At 47.2% G+C, this 14,341-nt stretch overlaps 2 protein-coding genes across 2 annotated transcripts in view; both read left to right on the forward strand.

Annotated features, from left to right (window-relative positions):
* Positions 1-14,341, forward strand: part of FOXRED2 (FAD dependent oxidoreductase domain containing 2) — a 121,187-nt gene that overhangs the window by 35,746 nt on the left and 71,100 nt on the right. The window contains exons 4-5 of the mRNA XM_030206801.1: positions 4,419-4,670; positions 11,550-11,849. Of these exons, the coding sequence (XP_030062661.1) occupies positions 4,419-4,670; positions 11,550-11,849 (552 nt within the window). The remainder of the gene's footprint in view (positions 1-4,418; positions 4,671-11,549; positions 11,850-14,341) is intronic.
* TXN2 (thioredoxin 2) overlaps positions 1-14,341 on the forward strand; it is a 253,113-nt gene that overhangs the window by 35,693 nt on the left and 203,079 nt on the right. The window lies entirely within an intron of this gene.

A 14,341-nucleotide genomic window follows, 5' to 3' on the forward strand; every position in this document is an offset into this window, starting at 1 on the left:
CATTGTTCATTATTCTACTGGTTACAAACATGGGCACGCTTTTTCACCCTTCCATTCCCAACCCACCCCCTCCATATAATCTAAAATTCCCTAAAGCTTAAGGATCACTTTATTATAAAATACCCATTTTTTAAAATAAATTGCCTAATAAAAAGTATTTCAGCTTTCCCAGCTTGTTTTACAATTCCAAATAATAAAAGTATTTATTAAAATAGAACATTAACTTATAAACAAAAGCCTTTTTAACCGTATTTATCTATTATTTTTTTGTTGCATTTGTACCCCGCGCTTTCCCACTCATGGCAGGCTCAATGCGGCTTACATGGGGCAATGGAGGGTTAAGTGACTTGCCTAGAGTCACAAGGAGCTGCCTGTGCCTGAAGTGGGAATTAAACTCAGTTCCCCAGGACCAAAGTCCACCACCCTAACCACTAGGCCACTCCTCCACTACTCCATCTACTTTTTTGTTCTCTGTTTTAAAATTTTGTAAACATATGAAATGAAAAACAATTTTAAAAAAATTGCTATTTTCCACCCCTTTTACAAAGCTGCACTAGTGGCTGTCGGTGTGATAATGCTGACACAGCCCATTCAATGTGAATGGGCTGTCAGCATTGTTGCGCAGCAGCTGCTAGGCAAACCCCTTTCACAGCCTAAAAAATACACTATTTTGGGAGAAAAGGAAATCTTGATGTAGGGGCTCTTACTAAGCCATATTAAAAAGTGGCCTGCACTCGTTTTAGTGAGCAAGTTTCCCTACAAAGCCATGCTAGTGATTCCTGAGAGGAAGCCTATAGGAATTGAATGGGCTTTCTCTCATTTACCACATAGAAATCGCTAGCATGGCTTTGTAAAGAAGCTCTAAATTCCCAATTACCACATGGCTCTTAGTGTGGAAGCCTCCACTGCCACCTATTTACTAGGTGGTAAGCTAATTCTCATGATAACAGCTTAATGCATTTTATTTAGCAAAAGGGGTCCTAAGGCTTCAGGATATAAACTTGGAATCTCCGAAAATTAGCCCATTATGGGCTCCTTTTACAAAGCTGCGCTATCAATTCCGGTGCGGCAAATGCTAATAAGCCCATTCAATTCCTAAGGGCTTTGTCACATTTGCCGTATTGAAATCGCCAGTGCGGCTTTGTAAAAGGAGCCCTGTGTAACTAAGGGGTCCTTTTACAAAGCTGTGGTAGAAAGTGGCCTTGGCGCATCCTTATGTGGGTTTTTCCATGTTAATACCATTGTTACCTCAGCCAGAAAATGGTAGATTTTTATTTTCCAAATTGATGGCCACGTGCTAGTGTTGCCATTAGTGTGCGGCCATTACCTAAAATTAGCTCATAAGCCCTTACTGCCACCTATTTTGTAGATGTGATAACTGATTTGTGCAGAAACGCCTACTTTCCACTCCCAGACATGCCCCCTCAGAAAAAAAAATTTTTTAGCAGATAGTTTGCATGTACACATTTGAACGTACCACAGGATGTCCCATCATATCCCGCAGTAAGCCCTTTTAAGCTGCGGCAAGCATGCTCTAATGCTTAAAAAGGACCACTAAAATTTTTTCTTGAAAAGGCTCAACTAAATTAAAAGTCTTTTAACGTTTTCTACAGCTAAGGAACTCTCTCTCTCTGTCCCAAGAAAATTTTCATAGGCAGGAATCCCCATGACATACTGTCAGAATGAGTTTCAAATTCACTGTTTAATTCAATTTGATTTTATTAAAACCAATAGGAAAAAAAAGAGCATATCAAATGTATCTCCAGCACAGGGTCTTTTAGTCACTTCTTTTCCTGATAGAATCAATGAATGGATATCTCCGAGTTATGAGGCTTCCAAGATCATATTCCTACCAAGAATTAGATCATTTAAGGAGAAATCGCCCATAAAGCTGGTTAGTGTTACTGAAAATAACTGGTTAGCGCCGAACTGAAAACAGCTATGTTGGGGGAGTTCCAAGGGTGGAGTCAGTACTTGGGCTGGTTAAGTGCTGATATTCAGCACACACAAGCTCACAGCTTACATAGGCACACATAGAAGTCAGTCCTGTCTTTATGTGGTGCCTCATAGCCAGCTAAGTTCTGAATTTTGCACTGAACTGGCTGGTTAACTGGTTCTTCAAATCCAGAAATTCAATGTCAGTGCCCAGACATGGCCCAGCATTGAATTTATGGGTTTAACCTGGCAGCAATCAGCAAAATGCTAATCACTGCCAGCTGAATATCAGATGATATATTTGATCTAGTCTCTCTTTTTTTTTTTTAACAAAGGGTTTAAGAACATTTTAAAATACCTTTTAAATCAAAACTTTAATGTGCTAAGGGTTTGCGCCGGAGGGCAGTGGTATAAATTTTGTCCAAGCAGCTCCTTCAGACCCCAAGAAAGAACAGAGCCCATTTGTATCTTTTCTCAGATCTGGGGTGAACTTTAACTAGTCTTGGAGGTCCATAAGTTGAACTTTTGCCACTGGTGATCAGAGTAGGAAAAATGCCCCAAGGCCTTCACTGGTTAATTTAACAGGAAACCATTCAACACCTCAAAAACTCTAGAAGACATCTTAGTTCACACCAGGGGATTCTTGTAATAAAAACACCTTTCTTTGTTGAAATTCCAAAATTTAAATAAAGTATGTATAAAACAGTAGCAAAGCGTCCAACAAAATAGTAAAAGTAAAGTATGAAAAGGTGGTAGAAAAATTCACTATGGTACTTGAGCTGATTTAAGTAGGAGATTCCTCAGTAGTCCCTCTTCTGGGGTCAGATCTTGGGCAGACTGTCCATCTGCCCCCTTTCTATCTACAGAGGTCCCGGACAGGTGCTCCAAACTCCACAGATCTTCCTCTCTCCTGTAACATTCCTGTGCAACATGCTAGTGCCAGTGCAAATGGGGACCTTGATGAATCTAAAGCTCAAAATACTCCTCCAAGAATCTCTTAGTAACATAGTAAATGACGGCAGAAAAAGACCTGCATGGTCCATCCAGTCTGCCCAACAAGACAAACTCATATGTGCTACTTTTTGTGTATACCCTACTTTGATTTGTACCTGTCCTCTTCAGGGCACAGACTGTATAAGTCTGTCCAGCACTATCCTTGCCTCCCACCACCGGCTGGCTCTGCCACCCAATCTCGGCTAAGCTCCTTAGGATCCATTCCTTCTGAATAGGATTCCTTTATGTTTATCTCACGCGTGTTTGAATTCTGTTACCGTTTTCATTTCCACCACCTCCCGCAGGAGGGCATTCCAAGCATCCACTACTCTCTCCGTGAAAAAATACTTCCTGACATTTTTCTTGAGTCTGCCCCCCTTCAATCTCATACTCCTACTTTCCAAAGGGCAAAACAGCAAAAATCTCAAAATCCTACTTAGCAGAAACACTTGCTCTACCTTTTTCTGTATGTTCAGGATGCACCAGTGGTTTAGTCCCTCATGACTTCTCAGCATGTGCAGTGGGTGCAACCTCCAGGTACTGCCAATCTGCAAGGCACACCAAGAATACAACTTTGCAGCCTAAATCCCACTTGAACCTCTGGCCAAGTCTCCCCAGACCTCTGCTGCTTTCACTAGATGCCCATAGATGGAACACTTCTACTCCAGACCCTAATCAGGTCTGTTTCTCTCTAGCTTCTCTCCAATTGGTTAGGTCAAGCCAGCCTAGAGAGACCCAGTCTCTTTTACAAGGCGTAGCTGACCATGAAAAGAGTTATGTCCCTGCTGCTTCTCAGCAGCCTGAGCCTCAAGGTTCCTAGGCAGCCCTAGGCCTGCTCTGCCAACAGATTCCTACACACTCTTCTCTGTCCCCCTTAGCGTTTGGCCATTTTTGCCGATATACAAAAATCAGCCATTGTACCGCGTGTTAAAAGGTGGCCTCAGCTAACATGAAACCTATGTGTTAGTAATAGCGCAGGCCACCTTTTAGCGCAGCTTTGTAAAAGGTCCCCATAGTTAAATTTGCTGATTGGACACATTAAAAATAATACCCAACTATTCTTCATTATGAGTATTGTCTTTATTACTTGTATTTGATCAATGACTGTTTATATTATTGAAAAATACAGTAAAGCAAAAATCTTTTTAAAATGATTTGCTGATGGGGAAGAACTGTAGGACAGCAGTGGAGGTGAGGAAACCTGGAAAGGAAGAGTCATCAATGGACTTCTGTTGCTGCTGGTATATTGCACTCCCCAAGAGGCAGTTCCTATTGACCCTGGATATTGTAGGAGTTAGTAGAAAGGAACTGATGGTAAGATGGTTCCTAATAATCAGCAAGCTTCTATAAATTTTGTCAGCAGAATTTCCTATCCCATACCTCTCTCTCATTTTTTTTACCTCCTCTTTCCATCCACTGCTCCTAGCCTCCCTCTCTACACCAAAGTTTGTTATTTAGTGAAACGTTTTTCTTTCTTTTTATTATGGTAGTGTCCTTCTGGTTGCCACTGGCATGTGGATATCAAATGTTTTGAACTTCCCTGGCTCAGAGTACATGGAGGGCTATGAGTCGGTTTCGGTGGACCCTGCTGATTTTGCTGGTCAGTCGGTGCTGATCCTTGGCCGAGGGAACTCTGCTTTTGAAACAGCTGAGAACATCAAAGGTGTCACCAATTTCTTGCACTTGGTGGGACGTTCCCGGGTACGCCTCTCCTGGTCCACGCACTATGTGGGTGACTTAAGGTATGCTGGGAATGTGGTTTTATCACTAACACCATTACAGCAGCAGATTGAGTTAACTTGGAATGTTTGCCTTGTATGTGGCTAGAATTTGTTTAAGATGCTGTATTTAAGCTTTGTCTCCTGATAACGCTTTAAGTGAAACATGGACCCATGTCGAGTATAAGCTTGAACAAGTCTAATGGAATGAAACATCTATACTGGTCTGCCGGATCTTAGGCATCACAACTGAAGACCAGATTGTTAATTACTGTGGTTTTTATTCAACATTGTGGAGACTTGTCCCCACACTGGGAGTGAGAAATAAGAAATAAGACTTCATCTTTACCACGGTTTTGGATTACCCACCGACTGGATACAAGTGAGCATTGTATTTGCATCTTATGAGAACACTGGATGCATGTGTTTAATAACCATGAATGGTTCTGGTCACTATATGTGAAAATCTCTATTCTCTTGCAGGGAGTATTGTGATTTATATTAGTTTTGTAATATTGGAATGGTGGTGGTTCCTTAGAAATACTACGTACTTGTCCCAAGCTTTATCCGAGGACAAGCAGGCTGCTTGTTCTCACGACTGGGTGATGTGCCACAGCAGCCCCCTCCAACTAGAAAATGTCTCGCAGGAGGGTCCCCGCATGCGGGGCACGCCCACCACGCATGTGCGGTCGTCTTCCTGCCCATGTGCGACCGCTCCCGTTCAGTTTCTCATTTTCTGCGCTTGGAGAGTGACTGCTTTGCGTCCCTCTCCGTTGTCAGCCTTGGAAACTGTTTTTTGCGGCCTTTTTCACTTTTTCTTTGTTTTGTGGCGCTGTCTGCGCCTTCTTTCTCTCTTATCCTCTTAAAAAAAAAAAAAACAACAAAAACCAAAGTCTCCTAATTCTCTTAGTTCTTTCCGCCGCCATCGCAGCCTCATGGCCGCGCATTCACATTTTTTCTCTTGGTGGCCCTATTTTCCCGCCACCATCGATGATTTTGACCTCGCCGCTGCGATTTTTCCGTCGATGACATCGAGGATACTCAGCGGCTTCAAAAAGTGTGGTCGGTGCGGCCGGCAGATCTTGCTCTCCGACACCCACGCTTGGTGCCTTCAGTGCCTCGGGCCTGAGCATAATTCCAAAGCGTGTAACTTGTGTCTCGGCTTGAAGAAGTGGACACAGGTAGCGAGGCAAGATCAACGGGATCGGATTTTTGGAGCTTGCGCCAGCCCTTCGGCGTCAACGTCGGCAGCATCAGCACTGGTGGCGTCGACTTCGGCAGCATCGGCACCGGCGGCGTCGACTTCGGCGCCGGACATGGCATCGACATCAGGAGTACAGGTACCACCGGCCTGATGACCATCTTTCGCTGGGAGCAGTGAGCAGCCGAGTGGGCCTCCTCCTGCCTCGGCAGTTCCTGCTGTGCAGGGCCATCGGGACCGACCCCTTTCGGACCCAACCCTGAGGAGGCGTGTGGATTCCACGTCCTCCTCGTCAGTACCGCGGAGCGCCGATGACGTGCATCGAAAGAAGTTGGCTAAGAAGCATCGTCATCAGTCGCCCCCTTTACATAGTACCGGCAGCTCTGGGGCGTCGAGGGATTCGGCACCCGAGAAGCGTCGACGCCGGGAGGACCGCTCCCCCTCCATCCAAGAGGTGTCGGTCGTCGGGCAGTCTGGTACCGTCTCCTGGCCCCGTGCAGATTCGAGCACCGACTGCTGCACCGGCCCCTCAGCCTTTCCCGACAGAGACTCTGGACGAGCGCCTCCGAGCCATTTTTCCAGGTATCCTGGAAGGGCTGCTGCGCCAGTCTCTCCCGGTGCTGGGGGTGCTTGTGCCCTCGGCACCATTGACGGAAGCGCCAGCTGGCTCTGGCCCTGTGATGCAGTTGTCGACACCGGTACCGCTTGCGGCACCGGTCTCGGCTGCCACTCAGGTGGAATCGACGTCGATGGAGGGAGCTTCGTCTCTGCCGGCGCGGGAGTCCACCTCTCGATGCCATCATCGAGGACGTGGTTCCTCTGAGTCGAGACGGGCCCGGTTTCGGACGGAAGTCAGAGAACTCATGTCCGACACCGAGGAGGAGGCCTCGTGGGGGGAGGAGGAAGACCCCAGGTATTTCTCGTCCGAGGAGTCTTGTGGTCTTCCCTCTGACCCCACTCCTTCACCAGGAAGGAAGCTTTCGCAATCTGAGAGCCTTTCCTTTACCTCCTTTGTTAGGGATATATCTGTGAGCATTCTCTTTCCCATGGTTACGGTGGATGAGTCGAGGGCTGAGATGCTCAAGGTTCTCGACTATCCATCTAGAGACTAGAGAGTCTTCCACGGTTCCCTTGCACAATGTCCTGAAGGAGACACTACTTCGAAACTGGCTGAAGCCTTTATCTAATCCCACCATCCCGAAGAAAGCGGAATCCCAATATAGAGTCCACACTGACCCGGAGTTGATGAGGACTCAGTTGCCACACGACTTTGCGGTTGTGGATTCTGCTCTCAAGAGAGCCAAGAGTTCGAGGGATACTGCCTCGGGGCCCCCGGGGCATGAGTCTCACACTCTGGACTCTTTTGGGAAGAAGGCCTATCATTCCTCCATGCTCGTGACCAAAATCCAGTCTTACCAGCTCTACACGAGCTTTCACATGCGGAATAATGTGCGGCAACTGGCAGACCTGCTTGACAAGCTCCTGCCGGAGCAGGCCAGGCCTTTTCAGGAGGTGGTCAGGCAGCTGAAGGCGTGGCACAAATTCCTGTCCAGGTGTATTTATGACACTTGTGATGTTGCATTCAGAGCCGCTGCCCAAGGTATAGTGATGTGCAGACTCTCATGGCTGCGCGCCTCTGACCTGGATAACCGGACTCAGCAGCGGATGGCGGATGACCCTTGCCGGGGGGATAATATTTTTGGTGAGAAAGTCGAGCAGTTGGTCGAACAGCTTCACCAGCGGGAAACCGCCCTCGACAACCTCTCCCACCGGGTGCCTTCAGCACCTACCCCTTCAGGTAGGCGATTTTTCAGGGGAAAGAAGACTGCTTCTTACGCTTACACCAAGTGTAGGTACAATCCTCCTTCCCGACAGCCTTCCCAGGCTCAGCCCCAGCGTGCTCGTTCGCGTCAACAACGTGCGACCAAGCAGGCCCCTGCAGCTCCCCAGCAAAAGCAGGGGACGGGCTTTTGACTGGATCCAAGGGAGCATAGTCGCCATACAAGTACCTGTGCCGGACGATCTACCGGTCGGGGGGAGGTTGAAATTTTTTCACCAAAGGTGGCCTCTTATAACCTCCGACCAGTGGGTTCTCCAAATAGTGTGGTGCGGGTACACCCTCAATTTGCCCTCTACTTCGCCAAATTGCCCGCCGGGAGCTCAGTCCTTCAGCTCCCACCACAGGCAGGTACTTGCAAAGGAACTCTCTGCCCTTCTCAGCGCCAATGTGGTCAAGCCCGTACCACCAGGGCAAGAAGGGCTGGGATTCTATTCCAGGTACTTCCTTGTGGAAAAGAAAACAGGGGAGATGCGTCCCATCCTAGATCTGAGAGGCCTGAACAAATATCTGGTCCGAGAAAAGTTCAGGATGCTTTCCTTGGGCACCCTTCTCCCCATGATTCAGAAAGACGATTGGCTATGCTCCCTGGATTTAAAGGATGCTTATACCCACATCCCGATACTGCCAGCTCACAGACAGTATCTGCGATTCCATTGGGGGACACAGCATTTCCAGTATTGTGTGCTGCCCTTTGGGCTCGCCTCTGCGCCACAGGTGTTCACAAAGTGCCTAGTGGTGGTTGCGGCGTCGCTGCGCAAGCTGGGGGTGCATATGTTCCCTTATCTCGACGATTGGCTGATGAAGAGCACCTTGGAGGCAGGAGCTCTACAGTCCATGCAGAAGACTATTCAACTTCTGGAGCTACTGGGGTTTGTGATAAACTACCCAAAGTCCTATCTACGCCCAGTCCAGTCACTAAAATTCATTGGAGCCCTGCTGAATTCACGGACGGCTCATGCCTATCTCCCTGAGGCGAGGGCGCAGACACTTCTATCCCTTGCCTCCCGGGCCAGAGCATCCCAGCAGATCACAGCTCGGCAGATGTTGAGACTCCTGGGTCACATGGCCTCTACAGTCCATTTGACTCCCATGGCACGTCTTCACATGAGACCAGCTCAATGGACCCTAGCTTCCCAGTGGTATCAGGCTACGGGGAATCTAGAGGATGCAATCCGACTACCTGCCAGCTTTCGCACTTCACTCTGCTGGTGGACGATTCGCTCCAATTTGATCTTGGGACGCCCATTCCAAATTCCTCAGCCGCAAAAGGTGCTGACGACGGATGCAACTCTCCTAGGGTGGGGAGCCCATGTCGATGGGCTCCACACTCAAAGGACGGTGGTCCCTTCAGGAATCCGGTCTTCAGATCAACCTCCTGGAGTTGAGAGCGGTCTGGAACGCACTGAAGGCTTTCAGAGATCGTCTGTCCTTTCAAATGATCCAAATTCAGACAGACAACCAGGTTGCGATGTACTACATCAACAAGCAGGGGGGCACCGGATCTTGCCCCCTGTGTCAGGAAGCCGTCGGGATGTGGCGCTGGGCTCACCAGCATGGCATGCTTCTCAAAGCCACATACCTGGCAGGCGTAAACAACTGTCTGGCTGACAGATTGAGCAGACTCATGCAACCGCATGAATGGTCGCTCAATTCGAGTGTGGTACGCAAGATCTTCCGGGAGTGGAGCACCCCCTCGGTGGATCTTTTCGTCACACGGACCAATCACAAGCTGCCTCAGTTCTGTTCCAGGCTTCCGGCCCACGACAGACTAGCATCGGACGCCTTTCTCCTGCATTGGGGGAGCAGACTTCTGTACGCTTATCCTCCCATACCTTTGGTGGGGAAGACTTTGCTGAAACTCAAGCAAGACTGCGGCACCATGATTCTGATTGCGTCCTTTTGGCCCCATCAGATCTGGTTCCCTCTTCTTCTGGAGTTGTCCTCCGAAGAACCGTGGAGATTGGAGTGTTTTCCAACCCTCATCACTCAGAACGAGGGGGCGCTTCTGCATCCCAACCTCCAGTCTCTGGCTCTCACGGCCTGGATGTTGAGGGCGTAGATTTTGCTGCCTTAGGTCTTTCTGAGGGTGTCTCCCGAGTCTTGCTTGCTTCCAGAAAAGATTCCACTAAGAAGAGTTACTTTTTCAAGTGGAGGAGGTTTGTCGTCTGGTGTGACAGCAAGGCCCTAGAATCTCGTTCTTGTCCTGCACAGACCCTGCTTGAATACCTTCTACACTTCTCAGAGTCTGGCCTCAAAACCAACTCAGTAAGGAACCATCTTAGTGCGATTAGTGCTTACCATTATCGTGTAGAGGGTAAGCCTATCTCTGGACAGCCTTTGGTAGTTCGGTTCATGAGAGGTTTGCTTTTGTCAAAGCCCCCTGTCAAACCTCCAACAGAGTCATGGGATCTCAACCTCATCCTCACCCAGCTGATGAAACCTCCTTTTGAGCCACTGGCTTCTTGCCATCTGAAGTACTTGACTTGGAAGGTCATTTTCTTGGTGGCAGTCACTTCAGCTCAGAGGTTCAGTGAGCTTCAAGCCTTAGTAGCCCATGCTCCCTATACCAAATTTCATCATAACAGAGTAGTCCTCCGCACTCACCCTAAGTTCCTGCCAAAGGTGTTGTCAGAGTTCCATCTGAACCAGTCAATTGTCTTGCCAACATTCTTTCCCCATCCGCATACCCGTCCTGCTGAACGTCAGTTGCACACATTGGACTGCAAGAGAGCATTGGCCTTCTACCTGGAGCGGACAAGCCCACACAGACAGTCCGCCCAATTGTTTGTTTCTTTTGACCCCAACAGGAAGGGGGTTGCTGTCGGGAAACGCACCGTCTCCAATTGGCTAGCAGATTGCATTTCCTTCACTTACACCCAGGCTGGGCTGACTCTGGAGGGTCATGTCACAGCTCATAGTGTTAGAGCCATGGCAGCGTCAGTGGCCCACTTGAAGTCAGCCACTGTTGAAGAGATTTGCAAGGCTGCGACATGGTCTTCAGTCCACACATTCACATCTCATTACTGCCTCCAGCAGGATACCCGACGCGACAGTCGGTTTGGGCAGTCTGTGCTGCAGAATCTGTTCGGGGTTTAGAATCCAACTCCACCCCCCTAGGCCCAGTTTTATTCTGTTCAGGCTGCACTCTCAGTTAGTTGTTCTTCGTAGGTCAATTTCTGTTATGTCCTCGCTGTTGCGAGGCTCAATTGACCCTGTTTGTTGTTTTGAGTGAGCCTGGGAGCTTGGGATACCCCAGTCGTGAGAACAAGCAGCCTGCTTGTCCTCGGAGAAAGCGAATGATACATACCTGTAGCAGGTGTTCTCCGAGGACAGCAGGCTGATTGTTCTCACCTACCCTCCCTCCTCCCCTTTGGAGTTGCTATTTCTTGTTCCTTTGCTTTTTACTTAACTGAGCAGGAGCGGTTGTGCATGCGCGGTGGGCGTGCCCCGTGCATGGGACCTCCCACGAGACTTTGTTCTCACGACTGGGTGACGTCCCAAGGCAGCCCCCTCCAACCGGAAAAAGTCTTGTGGGAGGTCCCGCGCGGAGCACGCCCACCGCGCATGCGCGGCCGTCTTCCCGCCTGTGCGCGACCGCTCCCGCTCAGTTAAGTAAAAAGCAAAGGAATAAGAAATATCAACTCCAAAGGGGAGGAGGGAGGGTAGGTGAGAACAATCAGCCTGCTGTCCTCGGAGAACAACTGCTACAGGTATGTATCATTCGCTTTCTTGAATTCAGCCTTGATTCTGCCTTGAGCAGTTTTCGAAAAAGGTGCCTATTAACCGTGTAACTTGATAATACTGAAGGAAGCACTACAGGTGAGACCACTTCCTCTCTCATTTCTAATACTTTTCTTTTCAGGGCTATTAACAACGGCCTCTTGGACACCTACCAGTTGAAGTCCTTGGATGGGCTGCTGGAGGGCAACATGGAAGAGCTGGCAATAGTTCGAGATAAGAAAGGGAAACTGCACATAACCCTGCAGATACATGTGTCAAAGGGAGGTAGGCGTGACAGCATGAGCCCAGATCACCGCTTTCATCATAATGCCAAACCTGTGGCCCTCCCGCAGGATGAGATGGATAACTTTGCTGTCCGGGAACCATATGATCGTATCATCCGCTGCCTCGGCTGGAAGTTTGACTTTTCTATTTTTGACAAGTGAGACTGATTTACTAGCTGTGTTCTGAAACAGTCACCCTCATATGTTAGCCTTAATCATTTCAAGGAATTTGATATGTTACTTCTGATTTCTGCAGCTCTTTTACTTGTTGTAACCAGATCTTGATCACTAAAACACTACCTGTATTTTTGGCCAAGTCTAAAATTTTGTTAGCCTCTTACAGACAGAAATTGACTACTCAATAACTTTATCAGACGGTTACTCCGCTTTTTTTCAACAACTCAGTTTACCATATGACAAGCAGGGTTACGTCAGGCACACAAGTGGGGGTGATGGTTACACATACGCAGGGATGGATCTGCTCTCCCACAGCTCAGAACTTCAGAGTTCTGGGCTTGCATGGTCCTTGTGTGCAGCATTCTCCTCAGCTCCTCAATTTCATTTCTTCCACTCTAGTGAACAGACATGAGGTGAACCTCTCCCTCTTTAAAAGTGTTTGTCATACATCAGTATTGTTTTTTATAACCTTTTTTCTTCTCAAAAAGAAACATTTATTGTTTTACTTTATTTAAAAAAAAAAAAACTGTTGCCAAAGTCAGGGTTTTGACCTTTCCTTCTGCAGAAAAATCTAGAACTGAATGCATTGCAAGTTGGAATGTCTCCCTGAGCAAGAAGAGTCCATCTGAGTTGACTCTGACCATTTGAAGGCGAAGAAGCATCTGCTGCAAGAAATTGGAGCTAGCTTTATGCAGTTATTGGTAGCCCCTGAGCATACAAGTTGAGAATCTTCCATGGAGTAGCGTTCATTATCTGGGCTGGTAACTTCCATACCGCTGGTGCCCAAAGGAATCACAGGCTGTCTCTGAACAGAGAAAAATGACTCAAAATTCTACCAGGTCTGTATACAAGATACCATCAGAGTGCCTGCCAAAGTCAGATGGGATAGTGGCTGTTTCTGGCCCTCCGTTGAACTTAGAGGAGTGCAAATGTGTCAGCACAGTTTCACCTCTGGCCAAGAAGCAACATTTGAATTCCTCCACAGATCTCCATCCCCAGTAGAATTCACTTTCCACTTACGTAAAACCCTCAAGTACAACACAAGAGCTATTCATGATTACCTCCACACATCTGTGCAAGCCTTCCTTGAATCCCTCTAATCTTGCCAATTTCCACCCTATCTTCAATCTCCCGTTTCTTGCCAAAGTTCTGGAAAAGACTGTGTTGTCTCAATTCTCACTTTTTCTAGATAAGACTCTGGTTCTTCGCCCTAGGCAGGCAGGCTTTTGTGTTGGCCACAGCACTGAGTCTCCTTACTGTTTTACTTAATGAAGTCTAGACAGCGCTTGATCATGATAAGGCAGTGTTAGTTGCTTTTGACTTGATTATTCTCTCTTGCTTTATCGCCTTCAGGAAATTGGTGTCCATGACATTGTTCTAAATGGGTTTACTTCTTTTCATCTCCACGCCTTTCAGGTTTCTTCTCACCATTTCTCTCTTTCTCATTTTGTGTCATCTAGAGTACTCCAAGGTTCACTGTTAGCAGCCATTCTTTTCAGTATTTTTCTTGCTCTTGCATTACTCATCCATTCATTAGGCTACAGTCCTTATTTATGTGTGGATTATACTCCTCTCTGTTGATATCCTCGTCTGACTTTACTTCTCTTAACACCTGTCTTCAGTCAGTTCACGATTTGGCTCCAGGACCACTGCCATTTTCTCCATGTTACCATGTTTGAATCCATTAGTTTCTCTGGCTGAAGATTCTACCTTCCCTCCACGCCTCTCATTGCTGGTTTCATGTTGTCTTTCCATGACTCTATCTGCAGTCTAAGTGTTATTCTTGATGCCACCCTCTCTTTAAGCCTCAACTAGATGTAGAGGTGAAGTTCTCTCCACAAAATCCATTCAGTTCATGCCTTTTTCCCATTGCCCAACTTAAGTTATAATCTTCGTTCTTGTTATATCTAAAATTGACTACTGTAACTCGTTATGTAATCGTCTTCTGCTTGTCTTCCTAAAATGCTTTCAACTCATCTAATCTACAGCTGTTAAGCTTCTGTCAGGTGCTTGCTGATTGAACCATACCACTCCTCTTAATTTCTAATCATTGGCTTCCAGTTTCTACCTGTTTTAAAATTTAAGATTTTGATTTTAGTACACCATTCTCATTTTCCAGAATTGCCCCACCATCTTTCCAGTTTGATTGTACCTTATGTCCATTCTTACAACCTCTGCTGTTTTTAGGCTTCATTGCTATCCCTCCCTACCCCATCTTGTCTTTGGCTCGATATCTCTCATCATTCTACTCTCTCCTCTCTTGGCCTTTGTACCTTTATCAAGAGTCTTCTATTCTCAAATTGAAGAAGGCCAACAAGGCTTGGCTTTTTGAACTCTTTTTGCCCATGTTCTTGGGGGCTGAGTGTTGATGGCTGTAACTTGTGGTAGCCAACTGCCTCTTCTACTATTCCTTATAGCCTGTAATTTAGTGTAATTTCTTGTCTGGCATTTGTTTTGTTTATTATTATTATTG

Source organism: Microcaecilia unicolor, chromosome 1 (genome assembly GCF_901765095.1).
Source record: "Microcaecilia unicolor chromosome 1, aMicUni1.1, whole genome shotgun sequence".
NCBI classification, from domain to species: Eukaryota; Metazoa; Chordata; class Amphibia; order Gymnophiona; family Siphonopidae; genus Microcaecilia; species Microcaecilia unicolor.